Source organism: Cyprinodon tularosa, unplaced genomic scaffold (assembly GCF_016077235.1).
Source record: "Cyprinodon tularosa strain WSP-4 unplaced genomic scaffold, ASM1607723v1 ctg529, whole genome shotgun sequence".
NCBI lineage: Eukaryota > Metazoa > Chordata > Actinopteri > Cyprinodontiformes > Cyprinodontidae > Cyprinodon > Cyprinodon tularosa.
Genome location: NW_024039262.1, coordinates 321497 through 341922, shown reverse-complemented (window position 1 = coordinate 341922; position 20426 = coordinate 321497). Strand labels below are relative to the sequence as shown.

The following is a 20426-nucleotide window of genomic DNA, read 5'->3' as shown; positions in this document are numbered from 1 at the left end:
CGCAGCAAAAAGGGAATCTCCACCTTCCAGCCACTTGCCTTCTCAGGGGCGTGTATATTTTCTTAATCGGACTCCAGCATTTTACTGAATTACATTAGATCTTAATGTCCACAAATCATGACAGAAAAAGTATTTTAGATGATTAAAAAGGAATTATAGGGGACTAGCCAAGGACCTGCCAAGGGCCCATCAAGGAAAGTGGGGACATTTTGAATGGCCATTAATGTAGTTACTACAGCATTTAATTGCATAACATCATAATCCCATTTATTTTGATTCCTGAAATGTGATCTGCCATTATAAATGACAGCAAGCAGGGAGTTATTTAAATCACTTCTATCTGGTCTCATGATGTGATAATCACAATATATTAATGATAGGTTGTAAAAGGCCATATAATCTGTAAAACGTCAGAGTGAAAGGTATTACTAAGTGGGATTCACAGATAATAGAACACAGGACACAAGCGTCTGCTCTAGCCACCAAGGCCACATCCCCAGATGATGTTCTGCTGCATTCTGAATCCGATTAGGGTTGTTTCATATAATGGTTTGACCTTTTAAGAAATGTCACCACAAAAAAGGCCAAGAAAGGACACAAGCTCAGAGACCAGACAAGAAAAACATTATTCAGCCATACTGCTTACCTTGCAACGAGGATGCAGGTATAAAAAACTCTTTTGAATAAAACTAAAGCAAATAAGATATACTTTTTTTTTAAAGAAAATCTCCACTGTACTAAAGGATGGTTAAGAGAGATTAAACTAGATCATCCTTTCTGACTTTTCATTGGCACTGCCTAAGAAACCGATTAATGAAATCGTATCTCAAAGTTCAAGAAGTTCCAAATGGAAACCCCTGTTTAATGCATGTTAACTTCAAGCTTTAATTCAACTGTCAATGTTGCTTTGATTGCTACAGTAGCAGCCATTGAAAATGGCCCTTCCCAGTTAAACAGCAGACGAATGGCAGCTCACTTCCCTGCAACTCCCAGCAAAGTCCCCTCCAACTTCCAGCCTCCGGAGTGACCCCAGCTTGCATATTTTGTACTCTGACTCCACCCTTTCACTGAATCACAGGGTTTTACCAGGAGATGATGCTTCTCATAGATCCTAATGTCTGCAAACCATGACAGTAAGAATATCTTAGTACAAATGTTGATGTTTAAAAAGGAATTGTAGGGGACCTGTGGGCTGTCTCAGAACAGAACCACAGATCCTTTCTGAATCTAAAACAATGGACCCCCAAAAGAAGCCATTTCGCTCTTTGTTGTTGAAAATAATTGTTTCCCTGTGAAGTTCCAACCAGATTTGGCATGCTTAAGATTGTCTGAAGATCGATATTTTGGAATTTGATAGCCGAGATTGGGCTCGGTCTCGCATTATACCTCAAAAAATTTGGTAGAACTCAATTTTTACCTTAAATATACATCATAAGAAAGTATTCTCCTATAATATTTATAGTCTTTCTGGGAGCCCACATTCCATTTCTATCAATGTTGGTTTCTTCTAGAGAAGCAGAGTGAGGGAAATAGATTCCTATTAATGATCCTAAAGGAAAGCAGCTTTGTATTGGTGGATCATGACCCCCGGTAAACAGAGTCCCTGATTCTCAAGTTGTCCAAGTTAAGAGTGAAATTGGTCAACACTTCACAGCCACTCCATCACTGAATAGGCACTCAGAGAGGCATGCTCACTGGTGAACTCATTGAACTAGGATGCACACTTATACTTAACAGGAATCATTTCTGCATGCTATTATTGTCCCAATTCAACTTCATACTGTTTCAAATCTGAAAGGAAAGATGAGCAGCTTAAATTAAATGTGGAATTAATTCCTGCATATTTCACCTACTAGTACTCAGAGTTTGATCGGCAGGTAAGCTGAGCTGCGACACTGTGACCTGAGCGCTACAGCTATAAAGAAGCAATATATGCTGCACACTAGTGAGCTTATTTACTAGGTACACCTGTATAACTGTTAGTTATCCCCACATTCAGCTCACTGAGCTGAAAAATCCCAAAAGGTTAGAGGGGCAGTCTGTAAATCCCTATCAAGTCTGGTAATAAAGTTCACTCCAAAGAGAACGGATCTTTAATAATTTTCCCTACTTAGAAGAAATCTTACACAAACTAAGCTCGCCCTACAGATGTCTTGTTTTATTCAAAGCTTTTCTTGGAAAACCTCTTCCTATAAAGACATCTGTTTTACTTAAATTATAAAAAGGCTGAAATGAGTTTTCTCCGTAGTGTGTCTGGGCTCTTCCAGACAGGTCAGCCTGTCTGGTACAGCATTGGTTTAAATCCTTAATTAAGGGGCAGAGATTTTTGTTGTTGCTGAGTGGGTAACAGATCAGAGACCACAACAATACCATGTGGCGTTCCTCAAGGGTTCATCTTAGGGACTTTAACTTTTATGTAAATAAGAATTGAATAAATTGCAAAAAGGATATGAACATGGAAGGATAAAAAGAAAATTGATATGGAAAAAATTTTAGGAATCCAGTGTGTGTGGGCTGTTTGTCTTTTTGTGTTCTCTCCCTCCACCACCAGGTGGCGTCCTGTTCTCTTTGGTCCTCCCACACACCTGCGGCTGGTTGTGCTCATTACTGAGGACTCCTAAGCGGTGGACTGCCACTACCTCGTCTCCAAGTGCTTGCCAGTTTTGGGTACTCTAGCCAAGCTGAGTTTTGCTGAGTTTAACTGAGTCTGTTTCTCTGAGTCTAACATTGTTTTTTTTCTTTGCCTTTTCGGCAGGAAGTCATCCCGCAAACTGGATTTTTTGGCCTTCTCCCCCTGGAAGGATTGTCTTGAGCTTCACACTGAGCAGGGGATTAATCTCCACCAGACCCGTTCAAGTTCTCCTGGAAATCGAAGTGGCAGTCCGCTCCATTGCTTCTCAAGGAACCAGCCTAACCAAAAACCTGTCTGCCCTCCGACGAGCCCCCCCAATCACTGGATAAGCCCACACCGACTGGATTCTGGGAAGAGAGCCTTTTTCTACTATGTGAGTCCCGTTCATCTCTGATTTTCGCAAGACGTTTTTCAAAGTTCCTACGGTCCCTGAACTTACCTCTGAACTTCCCTTCTCACTTCCAGTTCCGATGCACCAGCTCTCTGAGTTATCCTGGATCAACCTTATTTAATATTTCAATAAACCGGTTAAACTTTTCCTCTGGTTCTGAGTGGTTTCCTGCATGTGGGTCAGATATTTTTAAAAACATGACAAAAAAATTATCTTTTTTAATATTTGATTTTAAAAAAAGGTATTTATAATCAAAGTTATGAGCTGTCATTTTTTGAATACTTTTTTTACTTGTACCCCTACATTTTTTTCAAAATAGATTTTATATTTAGATATTTTTCAGTTGATGTTTCATCTTTTCAGACTCCATAAACATTGTGAAAGACCATTAATATGTATCAGGTACACTCAAATAAAAGACACAAATTGAAAACTATTCATTTATTTTTTAATCATATACAAACAGAATTGATTTGAAAATACAGAGATTGTGCTCTTTGGCTTTAATATCTAGATGAGGAGTCCAAAGCATCTGAGTCGTCTTCTTAAGCATTTCATTCAGCATCCCGTGGTCCTCGGTCTCTTTGAAGCTCACAGCTGGAAGCCAACACATGAGGAGGCTGATGGGAGATTACAAAGAAAATATAAAAGAACATGATGGTCATAATAGAGAGGATGATGTAAAAGAATAAGGAGAGATGATGTTAAGCTGCAGATACGAGCCTGAGCTTGTATTCATATAACACCTGAGAATATATCCTCCTAATATTCATCTGAGACTGGGAAAAAAAAAAAAAAGGAAAAACACCTGGAAATTTTTGTCTGAGTCATGCAACACGTCACCTGAGCGGGTGCAGCTCATTTAGGAGAAAATGACATTGTTATGTTGTGGTGTTTTATACAGTATGATTAATGACCGTGGCTGATGGTTCCTCTGCAGCGAAGCCAAAATAATCACCGCCGTGTTTCCGGCTAATGATCGTCTTTTTATCCTTCAAGCTGTGCTCTAAACACATTTGGGTTTTTCTTTAGGCATTCATATAAACACAAATAAAAAAATTTGATGAAAGAAACATATTTCATGTGACATTTAAGTCTTATTTTTAACCTTCTAATGAAAGAAGGCCATACATAAAATATAATTTGAAAAGAAACAAACATATCTTCTCACAGTTTACATTGAATGAGACTAAATTTCATCCATTTAGGGCAGTTTAATGCATTTTTACGAGTTTAATGGGTCAAACGTTTTGGTTTACTTTGAAAAGCTTTTTAAAATTTCAGCCCATTCTTTCTCACAGAACCAGTGGAACTGGTTCAGATCCATACGTAGTTTGGAGAGTTTCCCTCTTTTTTTAATCCCAATATAATCGATCAAGCTTTTATATTACAAAGTTTTTTCGAATCTCTCTTTAAAAACTGGAAAAAAAAAATCCGTAACAGATTGGCAGAACCTCATGCCAAAAAAAAACAACTTTTTATATCAACCGAGGGGTTAAAAAGTGCTGCAAATACATAAAATACTGCAAACACAAACATTAGACTAGCAAACATAAATCTAGATTAAAAGATAAAAAATTTTGAAAAATGATAAAAAGTTGTTTGTGAGTTGATGATCATCTCCCCCTTGTGGTCTGGAGTAAATCTGTTATCAAGACCTAATTTGCAGCTTGTCTAAACTTTAATTTTTTTTTTTACTTGCAACACTTCTCATTTGCATAGGATTTTTGTATTTGTTTATGTTTCTGCAGCAGGCTTGCACTTATCTTTTTTCCATTTTTAGTGACTGCAGAATTTCCCTTTTGTATTTTTCCTTCTCATGTGTTTTATGTGTTAGTTTCATTAAGTAGTAATATTTCTTTCTTGGCAGTGCTTTTATTCATTTGCTACCCATTTATGTATTTTAAACGTGTTTGCACACTTCTGTGGAGGGTGAAAAACACAACTGCAAAAAGGATTTGAAAATGCAAGAGGAAAAAAGGAAACAGAAATGGGAAAAGGAATTATGTTTATAAATGTCCTGATTCCTGATTCAATATATCAGAAATCTATTTGATAAAACCCTCCAAAAAATAAATCAAAATATATCAGCCTATATAAGAGCTCATAGGAACACTTTTATCTGCTTTTGTTTATGTTTATTCTTAGATTAATAAGAAATGGGTCATTTGTTCTCATACCTGATGTTGTTGGGTATTGTTCTCTTTTTGAGAAATATAATTTGATCAAGCCTTTTCTACCATTCCACACTATTGATTTATTTATTGATTCAGGTGGATATTGTTTTGTTTCAATATTGGTATTGGTTCATATTCAAAGCTGAAATATAGATATTGAATCAGAAATAAAAGAGTTGTATCAGGGCAGCTCTAAAGGAAAGGTATTTATAGCATTTAAAATTTTCAAATTGCAGTATTTCATCATAAGATTAAATATAAATAACATTAAATAATTTATCTTTAATAATTCAATTTAAAACATGCAGTGACAAAGCAGGATTTCTGATTATTTAAATGTTGAATTTGAAATGACTTGTTTTTTTATGTGGCTCTACTGGTCCTCCATACTTCTCAGCCACCATTAGTTTTACAGTCCTTTATTTTCATCACTGATCTATATCTATGAGGAAACTTGTTTATCAAATCTTGGTGTGAAGCACTTATGGAGTAATTTTCTACAATAATTCTAGTTTTTTAATTTCATATATAAAATCAGAAACAGGAAGGAAAAATGGTCATTGTAGATCATGAATTGTTGACATTTATGATGGAAACCTCTCTGTAACTGGATGGTTTTACTGCTTTTCATTTTTATTAAGGTATAAAACAAAAGCTTTGGAAATTATTACTACATAACTATTTTACAGCAACAAAACTTCTCTTTGAGAATTTGATGCTTTCGCATCTGCCCTGTTGTCTGCCCTGTTGTTTCTTCTTGTCATAGTTTTGGTTTTGTTGAAGTTTTATCTTTGAGTTTTCATTGGTTTTATTCCCATTTTGTGTTATTCTAGTTATTTTTTATTGTATTTGAGTTCTTATATATTTCTTGGTTGCCCTCTTGTGTCAGGTCTCCTTTTTCCTAGTTTCCTTCTTTCCTCTGCCCACACCTGCTCCCAATCTACTGCTTAGCCTGGTCTTTGTTTCTGTCTCCCATATATACTCTTCCTGTTCAGTCAGTGTTTGCTGGTTCCTCTGCATAATTTTTTTACCCTTCATGTAAGTTTTTCTAGATTTCGTCATTTTTTTTGTCTGTTTTTTGATTCTGTTGGAAACTATATTAAATCTGCAAGTTTGTTCTCTGCTTAACCTCCACTCAACCTGACACTTCTATGAACATAGCATATAAGTCAGGATCATATGGAATGCCTATAACCCAAGCTTCTGGAGCAGCTATTATTACCTTTATAGGTTTTTCTCTGAAACAAGTCATCTGTTTGACAAAGTAAGATGATAAACTACTGATATAAGATCCAGTTATGAGCAAGATCATCCACAGGGATCACGTGTGTCTAAATACAATTTATTCTCAATCAGTTGGATGGTCCTAAAAATATCTAAAACAAAAACAAAAAAGGCAACTGGAAAATTGTTATGGGTATAGGTCAAAGTGCATAAATTCACACCCAGCAATATCTGCATAATCTGCTGGAGGTGGTTAAAATGGCGTTTTCCTCTCCACTGTCGCTACATGCATACTCAGTGCAAGGGATTGCAGAGAGTAAAAGAGTCCTCGCAATCAACTGGTTGTCCTTAGATAGAAATATTTTGAAGAATATGATTATGTTACCTGTGTAAACATTTCTATGTTCTAATTGCAACTGTTCTCTGTCAGAGTCTCTCCAGGTTGAATTAGGTACGATACTGAGCATGGGTGTAGGGAGTAAAAAAGGAAGTAGCCGTCTGCTGCTAAGCCAGTTAACACCTTCCAGCGAAGTGTGCAAATAATTAAGAAAATTTGAACAAAATCAGACCGATCGAACACATTACAATTTTCAACAACTAGACTAAATCAAGACTATGAAGGACCGACCAGATTTAGCCTAAAAACCAACATCTAAATGATGGCGGGTCTTTGGGGGGGGGGACCATATTGTAGGTAGGTAGGTAGGCTCTTACCTTGATGTTGGAGATCTATCTAGGCTCAGAAAATCCAAACATTATCAGGACGGACACTTGGTGTATATAACCTTATTTTATCATGATCAATGTTTTTGTTTCTATGTTTTAAAGGGTGTATAGCTTCTCTGGAATATTTGATGCCTTAAATGGTCATTAAAAAAGTTGTAAAAAAGTTTGCCCTACAACCGAGGTGCCGGTGTTCTGTCAGATGCGCATACCCATAGTCACTATGCATGCGCAAGACGTCAGATTTGTGTTTATCCCTTTAATTTGTACGGAAAATAGACTTTAAACTACCTCATGTGCAAAAAAAAAAAGATCGCCATATGCTTCATAAAACACCAAATATATTAATAAATGTATTTTCTAACTAAAGGGAAAAACTAAAGGGATAAACGGGTATTGACTATGGGTATGCTGGTCTGACCAGGTATGCTCATCTGACAGAACACCTTTGGTTCAATTTCCGTAAAAGTTTAAAAAACAATCCACTGGACTTGGTTTCCAAGATTTGAAGATGTTTCGCCACCTCTCCAGGAAGCTTTCTCAATTCAAATGTCTGGATCCGCAGTGAGTTTGAGTCTGATATGGACAAGGTCTTGTATCGCTTGGAAACATGCAAATGGGAACCGACGAGTGGGTCGTTTGGTTCCATTGTTAGCCTGTAATATCTGAAACCTGTCTATGATTGTTAAGAATCGGTTATTAAGGAGGTATTGTTCACCGGCTGAAGTGGGGAGGTGCTTTGTTCCTCCGTGATGGGGTGGGGGGTGTGGTGATATCTGGAAGGGATCATGTCTATGATTTAATTGGTTTTTGGAAGCTGGAATCTGAGTCCACCACCTCTGTTTAAAGTTGGTTTTTCTCTCTTCACATAGATGGCTTCCTTCACACCCCTCTCAAACTGAAACGTCTTTAAATCTTGGAAACCAAGTCCAGTGGATTGTTTTTTTAAACTTTAACGGAATGACTATGACCTGGATGACTGAGAATCTTCATCAGCACCTTTGGTTCAAACACTGGCTTTGGCTTTCAGTGTTGCTGGGCAGGAAACTACACACATATTGCCTGCTGGTGGTGGTCAGAGGGCCCTCTGGCACCTGTGTACAACAGTCCGGCTTCTGTGAGTGCGCCCCAGAGCAGCTGTGGCAAAGTGATATAAAATCACAGGCCATTTACCAAGGTCCTCTTAAGTTTACCTGTTGCTTGTGTGTATTCTATTGCAAGACATTCTAACCCTTCCACTTAACTTCACATTACTGTGTTCTCTCATACAGTAGCAGCCATTCAAAATGGCCCCTCCCAGTCAAACACCAGCCCAATGGCAGTCCACTTCCCTGCGATTTCCAGCGAAATCCCCTCCAACTTCCAGCCACTGGAGTGACCCCCTCTTGCATATTTTCTTACTCTGACTCCACCCATTCACTGAACTACAGGGTCTGAGCAGCGCATGCCTGCACTATAGAAACGAACTACGGCTTCATCTCCTTGTGGAGGATGTAGGCGGGTCGTATCAACCGTCCAGTCACTAGTCACTAGTCTTATGACTCTGTAGGCCACAAACATGTTCAGAGCGTCCGACTTCAGACTTTATCAGAGGCTAAATTATAAAATACATTTCTAATTTACACATTGGGGTGTTGGTGGGTTCATTATACCTCAGATGGAGTGTTTAATACTGAGATAGAAGAACGTATTTAGCACAAAGTGACTGAACTGAAGACAATGTAGATCAGAGCTGGTGATAAAGTTGTATTAAGGGACCTGTTTTTTAAATCAGGAAGAAATGATATCTGGGGTGTTGAGTTTTGATCTCTCCACTGGATTTCTCAATCAGCTGAGATGCTTTTGGGAAATACAGCCTAGAAATTGAAGTAATTAAAGTGAATTAAAATATTCATTGTTGTCAGGCGAACTCTTTCCTTTCACCAGCTCACCTCGCCTGCATCAGTTGATCTCCTTCTTCAGGTATTTCTTCATAACTGAAGCCACGTCTCCCCCCTCACTCCCCTCCGCCTCCAGTCTCTCTCCTTGTGGCTGTTCGAATCTTCGTCGTGGCCCGCTACCTTGGGAGCTTCCCCCTGAGCTGGAGGACTCAGTCTCAGAGCCTCTCCTGCTACGTGTGGAAGGCGGCAGCTCTCCGAAGTGGACGCTCAGCGCCCTCCTGGTTCCTCTGATTGAGCTGGCCAGACTGCTGGTGGATTGAGCTCTCCGTATGGCGGGCAGGATGTCTGACGCCGCATCGTCAAAACCATCAGTTAAACGGCGGCTTTGGAAGACCATGGTTTCTGATCCCAGAGATCCTTCACCTCCGTCTGTAGCCATGACACTCTCAAGCATGCAACGCCGCAGTGGCTGCGGCGAACGCTGCATTGTCACGGATCGCAGTGGTTCGTCGTGGTCCTCCTCAGGGATGGACAGGGAAGGAGGATGGCAAGCAGCGAGAGAGGATGACAAAGAGGACAGACGGGGCAGGGAAGGGAGGGAAGCGGCAGAGCTGCTTGAGTTCAAGCGAGGAAGCTTGGTACCGGCTGCAGATACCTCAGAGTCGGCGACAGAGTGGGCACTAGCGGCGCGTGGCAACAGAGGAGATGGAGGTTTGAGGATGCTGGGACCCGGTCGGGGCTCCTGAACGTCGGCTGGACCGAGAGAAAGAGCCGAGGCTCTTCGCCTGAGTGTGGACGCTCCCGTCGTTTGATAAATGGGAAGGGACACGGCGCTGCCCGCTCCGTCCACCATCTCAGTGCTCGCTCTGCGCTTACGAAGTCCTTCCAGCAGCTCAGACAACGCTGAGGAGGATGGAGCTCGGCTGAGATGTCTGGAACCAGCGCCTCCTAAGTCAGAACCCTCTTCATCAGGATCCAAACAGGATCTGCAGATGAACAAGAGAAAAATGTTGAAAGAAGCAACTAAAACAGTATTAACAACACCTTTAGCAAAGTGACTTGATTTAGAGTTTGTGTCCAGTTTCTTTTCTTCCAGTCTTCAGAAAGTTTTCACCTTCTGCTGGTATGGGGTGATTTTTTTTCATTATTGTTAAAAGGAAAACTAATGACATTTTCCTAAAAGTGAATTTTATAAAAATGCTCAAGGATGTAGCTGTTTTTTCAGATTTTATAAAAAAAAAAAAAAAAAGAACTTGTAATGGCTGTTTTTATTCCAAAAAAAGTAATAAAATAAACAATCCACTGAACTTTGTTTCCAAATTTTTAGACTTTTCACTTCCAATTCAAGGAGCTTTTTCAATTCAAAATGTCAGAATTAGAGTTCCAAGCTTTATAGAGCAGCCCCCAAAAAAACCTTGTTTTGGCTTAGACAATATGCAAAATATGCAAATTGTCTAAGCCAAAAAAATTTATTTCTATTTGTTTGAAGAGTTACGCTACTAAGGTTGGACTAGCATCATTAGCTCCAAGCTACTTAATTACCGACATTATGTTGGCAGCCATTTTACGAGTCCTCTAATCCCTCTTTAGTTGGCCCGCCCCGGAACTGGACCGCCTGGTACCAGATGAACTAACTCATTCTTTCCAGCATCACTATATATTAGGGCTGTCAAAAGAATAAAATTTTTAATCAAATTAATCACAAGGTTTCTTGAATTAATTTCGATTAATCACTAGCCTAAATATTATTGAAAAATACAAATTTTCTGTGTACTCTTTTCAAAACGGAAAGATAAGCAAGATGGGTATTACATTTAGTTTTTATTAAAGACAAATCCAAAAAAAGAATTTAATTCTCAACTGTTTTGGTAACTTAGCCATTGCTTTTTTTCTTCTTTTTTTTTAAGCAAATACAGGATGGGTGAATGGAACGTTTTTCATTTAAAACAACCAAGTTGACTTTTAAACAATTACATGAGGTCATTTTACCTATTATTTATTCATCTTTTAGCCAGTTGTTAAGGCAAACTAACTGGTTTATATTTTCTGAATGTAAAGCGGACCGTTACTTAATGCCCTGCGTTCGGTGAGGGTGGTCTGTGTCCTAACAGCTGAAGTTGAAGCCCCAACAAATGAATGCTTGGCATTAAGATGATACTTAAGGCTCGAGGCGCTTCGGTGAAATGAAAAGTCCAAACCACAACATGCTTATTTATTGTCCCGTCTTTGTTTGTTTTTATACTCGAACTGTCCATCCAGCGGGCCAACGGGTTCTTCTGATTCCTCTTTCTCGCTCATGTCGGACAATTGAATTGTGGGTAAAACAGGGCGGGACTGCGTTAACGCGTTAAAAAAATATTGCGTTAATTCCAGAAATTAATCATCTTGCGTTAACCTGTTAATTTTGACAGCCCTACTATATATTAATGCATTCCTGAGTCATTGTTCATTTCTCACAGTAAAACTGATTGAAACTTTGTTTTGATTGCATTTAGTCTCTCTACATCTGTGTTTATTCTCACTTATCTGCTGTTATTTTAAAAAGACACTTAACTGCATTAAGCGTTAAGACTTAAACATTCCTCAGAGACTTTTGAATGGACTCTTAAAACCCCTTTCCCCTTTCTATTTGCTTTTATTTACTTGTATCTATTTACATCAGTGTTTAGTGATACAGTAACAATGTGTGATTATTAGCTAGTAAAGCTAGTAAACCGTGGCCTTTTTTGCTTATTTTATGCAGTGAATAATTAATCAGTCAGGTCAGATACACCCTAATTTTGAGGAACATCTGAATGAACAGAGTTAACTGCTGATCGCCATATTCTAAGTTACTAAATTAGTGAAGGCAACTAGATTTTAAACAGCTGATCCAGGAGTCCAACCTTTTATGTAAAAGACTAACAACCCTGGTGATTAAGCAAAATGAAAGTTATAATAAATTAACTAATAATCATTAATAGGTTTTACCCTGGATTTGAATGATCTATTAATTAGCTATAACTCCCAGTTCTAGTTATTTCAGATATTCAGAATCTTCAGGTGAAATTGCACAACACCAGTTAAAATGTCCAGCGGACCAATAGAAATGTGTCTTCTAGACTCAGTCCAGAGGAAAGCCCGCCCCAAATAGGAAAAAAATTTGATCTATAAAATGAAATTTGAAAAAAAAATAAATAAATGAAATTTTTAAAACCAATAATATGACAAAGAGAAATGAAAAACAACAAAATTGGGAAAAAAAAGTTAAATAATTTGAGAGAAAAAAAACAAACTCAGAAAAATGAGAAGTTACTCTGATAACTTATTTTTTCTTTTTAATAAGAAGAGTTTAAAAGTTGTTTGGAATGAAATGTATGAATTTCTCTTCACAAAAGGAGTTACTTGTTTGCAACAATAACTCCATACAACTGTAGCTGATCTCATTCCATTCCTTTATTAATCCATTTTCCAAGAGCTCTAGCTATGAGCAGCCATAACAGTGAGGTTAAGTCTGTATAGACAGGGTGATATGTTTAAAACTAACAGCCCAAGTGAAAGGTAGCCATTCCTCCATGGACAGCAATCCCCAAAAAGCTTTTAATCCTCTGTTCCTGCTCCTGACTTTATTTTTAAACACCTCAGGGACAACAACACTGGTTATTTCTGAGCCTTTCTCTTCTTAATTAAAATGCAAAGGAGACCTATTTGAACAACAATCCATTATGACATATAAGAAAATATTAACGCTTACTGCTTATTTGTAGGTAAACACAGAAAGACACAGTAGCTTTGGTTAGTAAAGCCCAAAATGAGTCACTTCAGATTCAGGTTTAAAGCTGTTTCCACTTCATCAATCTTTCTATTGATTTGTGGTAATATTAATGTTTTGTTGCAGCCCTTTAGGATTCCAGACATGAATCTGTTGGTGAATCTGTGGACGGAGCTAAAGATTAGGATTACACTGAGGAGGATTCAAGGCTTTGAAAAATACCTCATCATTAAGTCAGAATCATCCCGAAGACAGGTTAAAATATAATAAAGGTTTTTCAGCTGTTTACCCATATGTGTTTTTCAAGGTCAAGGTCAAATTTATTGTTATAGCCCAGTAGTGCAACAGCTCTGCACAAAGTATTGCTACAAGAGAAATAGATAAATATAAACAGAACATCACAATAAGAAAAACAAACATGCAAACAGAAAAGGGCAGGTTTTCCACTACATGTAGGCGATCGTGGGGCACCGTCACTTCAAAATAAAAGCAGCCAGACCTTTTGTTAAATTTTATTTAATTTTGAAAAACCAACCCTGTGCGCTCCTCTCTATCCTTCTGTAAAGCATGGATGAATACTATTGATAACTACAGTGAGCTTCTCTGCTGCCAGTAGTGACGCAAAACTGAAGAAAGCAGGCCAGGGTTCAGAACTTTGAGCACTTTAAGCTATTTTCTTTTTAAAAAGCCATCCCTCCATCCATCATCTTCTCCCGCTAAAGCCGGGCATACACTGTAAGATTTTTTTTTACAATCGTTGCACTACATACTATGAATGCTGGCGTGCCATTAGGAATAAGTTATGAACAGTTTAGTTTGTGGCTTCAACTCATTGCCCATAAGAAGACGTTACTTGGATATAACTAAACCGAATATCTTCAGAACAGCTCCAAATCACACAAAACTCAAATGGGTGAGTCTAACATGACGTAATAACATGTACTTAAAATAACTAATAATTACTGTGCAACCTCGATACATTAAATGGATACATAATTAATTCGGTATTTCTTTATAGTACTGATGATTAACAGTAGATCACAAATCAATCATGTTTGTTTGTTTAAATAGATATCTCATGTGCTAATGAAAACTGTGTCGCAATGTATGATTGTCTCAATTTACACCCTTTCAAAGATAAAACAATAAAAACAACTTTAACTTGTAGTTTTATCCTTCCTGTGTTTACTCTGTAGGTTTCAGTTCATTAAGACCTAACCACACCATCCACCCTGCATGCATTGCACCGGTGAAAAAATGGCTTTAAGTAATTATGAGGTTACAAATGACCATTTTTAAGTTAATAGGAAAATAACAACATGTTTAGGACAACATGCTCAACTAGTCATGAATCCATTTAAAGTTAAAAGAAAATAGGAAACTTACCGAAAGCTGTAGGTGCTCATGGTATCAGTGACAGACTGACGGCCATCTTGGCTGCTGTAGGGAGAACCACCTCTACGGGACCGATTGCCCTCCCCCACATCCTTGGAGCCAACAGAACCAACACTGGACACAGTGTCACTGCAGGATGAAGAAGGACATCTTAACAGACAGGATCTCCCTTCACCTTGTAGAGCAAGCAGCCAAGCATCATCAGCAGCAACACACATGCAAGCATGTTACAGCTGGTTACAAGACATGACTGCAACTAAACAACTAAAGATGAGTTCACTACAGGACGGTGTTGGTTTATAGTTAGGACTCCACTAGTTGTTCCAAAAAGTTACAAAAACAATCCACTGGACTCTGTTTCCAAGTTTGAAGACATTTCACTTCTCATCCAGGAAGCTTTTTCAATTCGAAATGTCAGAAATAGTTGAGGGTTTGTAAAGTGGACCAAAAAAACAAAGCCTTGTTTTGACTCAGTAAACATGCAAATTGAACCGGACGAACAGGTCCACCCCTGTGGAATGGGGCTCGTTTGGTTTCTTTCACTAGTTCTGTTGATTTGGTAAAAAATTTCAGGTTTGAAAAAAAGTTCCTGCAAATCTTTGATCCCTTTTTGGTTACGCAGAGAAAACAAAGTATCTGCCACCTGAGATTTCCTCTGTTTGCCGAGAATCAGCCGGGATGGATGGTAAAGTGCAACTTCCCCCTGAACCTATTGGTTGATTGTACCTATTAGTTTTTTACGTCACTTTGACAGATGATTGATGATCCCGTAAAATTTCAGACACGTTCTTGAGCATTGAGGGGATTGAAATACAGCCTTTGATTATGCCAAAACCTTCTGTGTTGAGATGTTTTTTTATGAACTGTGAGATGGTCCTGTTGATGACATATGTTCCCCTGTGGATGTCTTTTTGTTAAATCATTATCATGGACTTCAACTGAAGCAACTGATGTTTTTTATTTTAGCAAGGCTTTATTTATGATGTGCTTGGTTCTCTTGAGACCTCGTAGCTGGCCCACCGATGAGCTCCTGAAGTAATGCTGCTAGTTTGGTGTAGGAGGGGATGATTGCTCTCAATGGCTCTGTGATTTTTAGGGGTTTTGAAGCTTTTTAAATGGCTAAGATGTTAATGGATGCATTTGCTGCATCTGCATTCTGAGGGGATGAATGTGTATTTTAGGCCAGTTTCTGCTATTGAAATAGCCATGAGTCTCTAAACTTTTCCTCAGATGTGCAGCAGAGCTGCTTTGACCGGCACGCTGACCGGTGAGAAACAGGATGAAGCTTTGTAACACAAAAAAACTGAAAATGATAAATATGACAGGAGATATGGTCTCTTGTTTATTCCATTTCATTTTTAATTAAAAAAAGATTCACACTGAACAGCTGTGTTAAAGTCTGTTCATTTTAAGTTATATGCAGAAGTTCTGCAGACTTTGAGGATTAATCTTCCTCAGGAAATAATCTGGGTAATGATCATATGGATCTACTGTATTTCCTCTCTAAGGTGGAAACCTAATCCAGAGCGCTTCAGACTTCAGGCCTGCGCAACAATCCAAAACACAGAGCAAAGATCTCAATGTGGTTTATCAGAACTAAGACTTGGATCGGACTGAACATTTCTAGAGAGATCTGAAAATTGCAGGAGAGGTGTGGCCTCTGTTTTACTGACAATTGTTAAAACTGCCTAAAGACAGCTGAGCTAAACTTGGTTCAGATTCAAAAGGACCTCCGGCTTAAGTAAAGCGTATGAATACCAGTGTTTGGAAAGATAATAGTTTTAGTTACTCAGTTACTGCTCAATGAAAGTAACTTGTTACTGGCCAAAGTAACTATGCTGTTACTCTTTATGATCTAAAGTGTTTAAGATGTTGGAAAACTTCCCCAAGGAAATTTTTGAGGTGCCTGCCACTTGGTGCATATTCGTATGTGTGTAATATTTGGACTGGAACCAAAGGCTTAAGGGGGTTAGTTGAGTTCACCATACATTGGCATATATGACCATACCAGGTGGCAAATTGCTTGTTCATGGCTGATGGCAACTAGCATCAGCATAGTGAGTGGTGACTCTCGTCGCCTCACCTACTGGGGACGGGCCTCACAACACCTGTTGGCACTAGCATTGACACACCTAGGGGACGACTGATGTCGCAACAGCTAGTTGCAGCTGACGTCACACCTACTGGTGACTGATGTCACCAGACATGGTCACAGTTACGGTAATCCCTATAGTGCAATAAATTGCTGAGTAAATATTATAGGCTGTTATTTTGTAGAGGACCTGTTGTTTTATTTTGAAGGTCTAGCAGGGCTGTGTCTTCAGCATACAGTCAGCCTCTGGAGAGACATGGAATTGATTTACAATTGTTGAATCTCTGTTTTTCCTTATTTTTAGATTAGTCTATGCTTTATTACAGAGGAAATAGAAGTGCTTTATGTAAAAAGTTGCACTCAAGTGTGCCTTGGTAGTCTAATTTCAAGAAACTGGTTGAGTTGGGGTCAAAACAATGAGCCTCATGCCGCAATGAATTAGTGTGAATAATGAAGAGGCTTTTATTTTGTAGGGTCTGTGGTGTCTTATTATGAAAGTCTAGTAGGGTTGTGTGTTAAGGAAAAGGTCACGCCCAGCAGTGATACAGAAACTATTTCCATTTGTTAAATCAGTCTTTTCCCCTGTTATTATCTTAAAACATGCTTTATGGCAGTGGCAATGGTAGACTTTTATTTTGAAAATTGCAGTGGGGCGCATTTTGAAAACAATAATAGAGTCTAATTTATAAAAACAGGCTGAGTTTGGGTCATAATGTTGAGTCAAATGCTGCAATAAATCAGTGTGTTAAATAAAGAAGCTTTTATTTTTTAGATCCCTGGAGTCTTACTTTGAAAGTCTAGCAGGGTTGTGTGTTAAAGAAAGGGTCTGACACAGCAAGTATTTAGAATCAATTTGCTATAGTCAAATCACACTTTTTGCCTGTTAGTAGGTCAAAAGATACAATATTAAAGTGTAAATGGAAAACCTTTATTTTGAAATTTGCAGCGGGGAGCGTTTTAAAAGACTCCTAGAGTATAATCCATAAAAACCAACTGAGTTTGGGTCACAATGTTGAGCCCCCCCACCCCGCACCAATGTATGTGATGTAACGTTTGTACTGAAACAGAAATCTCGATTACAATGCAAATTGTAGTTGACAATAAAGAAATTGATTAATTGATTTGATTATAGTAAACAGTAGATCAAAAGCCGACTACTGTACATTTGTTTGTCTCAACAGATATCGCATGAAAACTGAAAACATTGTGTCACTGTCTAGATTTACACCAGTCAAATACGATAAATAGCAACTTTGGAAATGTTAGCCTTCCTGTGTTTACTTTATAGTCTCCAGTCCAATAAAACCTAATCTGCCCAGTATGCATTTCACAGGTGAAAGAAATTGCAGACTTACATGGATGAAAAAATAGAAAGGGATTTTAGATATCACAAACATCAAATTTTAAATTTATAGGAAAATTACAACATATTTAGGCTCACATGTTTAGCTAGTCATGGATCTATTAAAGTGTGCTAAATAAGTATTTTTATCTGCAACCTGAAAACTGAATATGAAACATGTTTGCTTCTAGAAAATAAGAGTTTGGGGAGGTCAAGGTCCACTATGACAATTTGTTGCCAATTCTGGGTTTTTCCAAACAGTCAAGGCTTTTTAGCTCTTCACATCAGTCGTGTCCAAACCTTTCCTGATGGGAACAAAAAAATCAAATTAAAGCTACTTAAGAGACCACAAAATGTACATCTTTAAAACATAAGCCATGCTTTAACCAGAAACTGGATACTTCTGTTCCTCAGCCAAGAAGCATCTCTGGTGAGTACAATGTTATTGTAACTGTTGAACTGAATAAACACAAAGAATTGTAAAATCAGGAATTTTCTTTCTAACAATTTTTTTTTCACTAACGAGCTATGAGGTCAAAATTCTTTCAAAAGCGCACATTTACGATAAACACTCATCAAATTTGTTTTATTTAAAGTCGTAGGGAAGTTATATTTAAATGTCAAATCATTCTGGCTTAAACATGTATGTAAATGGACTCTATTATTATTTTCTCCCAAAATTTAGAAAATTTCTATTTAAAAAAAAATCCTTTCTTAAAATCTCTTTTTTTTTTCTCGTTATCTTATGCAGGCCAGTTAGTTATACGTCAGCTTGCACACCTAAATTCAGCCAATCATAATCAACGGTCATCCGTCAATAACATTTTTTCGGTCATAGGATCTTGATTCATATGTCGCAGCTAATATACGCAACGGTTGAAATCAGAATCCTTTCCTTTCCCATTGAGTTCTGTCCCAGTGTTCACGGGGATGGACGTCTGTGTCTTCAGCAGGCGTAGAGCTAACAGAACTGGCAGCGTTGCGAGGCAAGGGCTCAAACATGTACGGCTGTAAGCCTTCTACACCAAACCAAGCTTCTGCCGCCCTGGCGTCCTCTTCCACAACATCTTCATCCCCGCTTTCCTCCTCTAAATAAAAAATGGATGATGAAGGAGACTCATCCACGGCCTCCGACACAAAACTCTCCTCCTCTTGCATGTTTCCTCTGTCCATACCGTTCCTTGGCAGTGTCGTTTCTAAGTGACCAATTTAGTGCTACTTGGTCCCAATGGAATTTCCCAATGGGAACCTACTAGCACTAAGTTGCTAACTGGTTAGCAAGATGCTTTTGAGAAACCGGCTACAACCAAACTTGATTGCGAACCTTCTGCCACAACAATCCCGCCCCCTTGCTAAACGACCAATGACATTCACTTTATTCACTCGTGTTAAGTCGTGCTCCACTCGGGAGAATTCGGAAATTAAACGTTTGGAACAGCCGCTTCCCTATGACTTTAAAACACCACGTAAACACCTTTCCAAGCATATTTTGAAAGTCTTATGCCTGCAAATTCAATACCTTGAGCCCCTTAATATATCTCACACCTTCTCTGCACTATCTTTGCTCTTTAAGCGGCTGTAGCCTCTCTGCTACGCACTGTACGTGCGGATCTGTTTCCGTGAGCTTGTGCCAACTTGGGTCTCTGTGATGGTGGAACCAACCTGATATGCTGCCTGTAATTGGCTCCTTTAAGGTAAATTAACTCTTAAAATAGTACTATTTTCTTCCTGGTTTAGCTACTAATGTTAGTAAAGGACTCTAAGGCTAATCGGTGCTCTGGCGTCATATCTAACAACTATCTATGTCATCAACTGACAAATGCTTTGCTAACATACAGTGGGGCAAAAAAGTATTTAGTCAGCCACCAATAGTGCAAGTTCTCCCACTCAAAAAGATGAGAGAGGCCGGTAATTTTCATCATAGATATACCTCAACTATGAGAGACAAAATGAGAAAAAAAAAATCCAGAAAATCACATTGTCTGATTTTTAAAGAATTTATTTGCAAACTATGGTGGAAAATAAGTATTTGGTCAGTTACAAACAAGCAAGATTTCTGGCTCTCACAGACCTGTAACTTCTTCTGTAAGAGGCTCCTCTGTCCTCCACTTGGTACCTTCATTAATGGCACCTGTTTGAACCCGTTATCAGTATAAAAGACACCTGTCCACAACCTCAAACAGTCACACTCTAAACTCCACCATGGCCAAAACTAGAGAGCTGTCAAAGGACACCCGAAACAAAATTATAGACCTGCACCAGGCTGGGAAGTCTGAATCTGCAATAGGTAAACAGCTTGGTGTGAAGAAATGAACTGTGGGATCAATTATTAGAAAATGGAAAACATACAAGACCACTGATAATCTTCCTCGATCTGGGGCTCCACGCAAGATCTCACCCCGTGGGGTCAAAATGATCACAAGAACGGTGAGTAAAAATCCCAGAACCACACGGGGGGACCTAGTGAATGACCTGCAGAGAGCTGGGACCAAAGTAACAAAGGCTACCATCAGTAACACACCACGCCGCCAGGGACTCAAATCCTGCAGTGCCAGACGTGTCCCCCTGCTTAAGCCAGTACATGTCAAGGCCCGTCTCAAGTTCGCTAGAGAGCATTTGGATGATCCAGACGATGACTGGGAGAATATCATATGGTCAGATGAAACCAAAATAGAACTTTTTGGTAAAAACTCTACTCGTCGTGTTTGGAGGAGAGAGAATGCTGAGTTGCATCCAAAGAACACCATACCTACAGTGAAGCATGGGGGTGGAAACATCATGCTTTGGGGCTGTTTTTCTGCTAAGGGACCAGGACGACT

The 20426-nt window shown here is 38.7% G+C and overlaps 1 protein-coding gene across 2 annotated transcripts in view; it reads right to left on the bottom strand.

Moving 5' to 3' along the window:
* Window positions 1-3449: 3449 nt before the first annotated feature.
* Window positions 3450-20426, bottom strand: part of LOC119795955 (unconventional myosin-XVIIIb-like) — a 125330-nt gene continuing 108353 nt past the window's right edge. For both annotated transcript variants that reach the window (XM_038304217.1, XM_038304218.1), the window contains 3 exons: window positions 14165-14302; window positions 9079-10013; window positions 3450-3643 (listed from right to left, as the gene is read on the bottom strand). In XM_038304217.1, the coding sequence (XP_038160145.1) occupies window positions 9089-10013; window positions 14165-14302 (1063 nt within the window). In that variant the 3' untranslated portion in view covers window positions 3450-3643; window positions 9079-9088. The remainder of the gene's footprint in view (window positions 3644-9078; window positions 10014-14164; window positions 14303-20426) is intronic.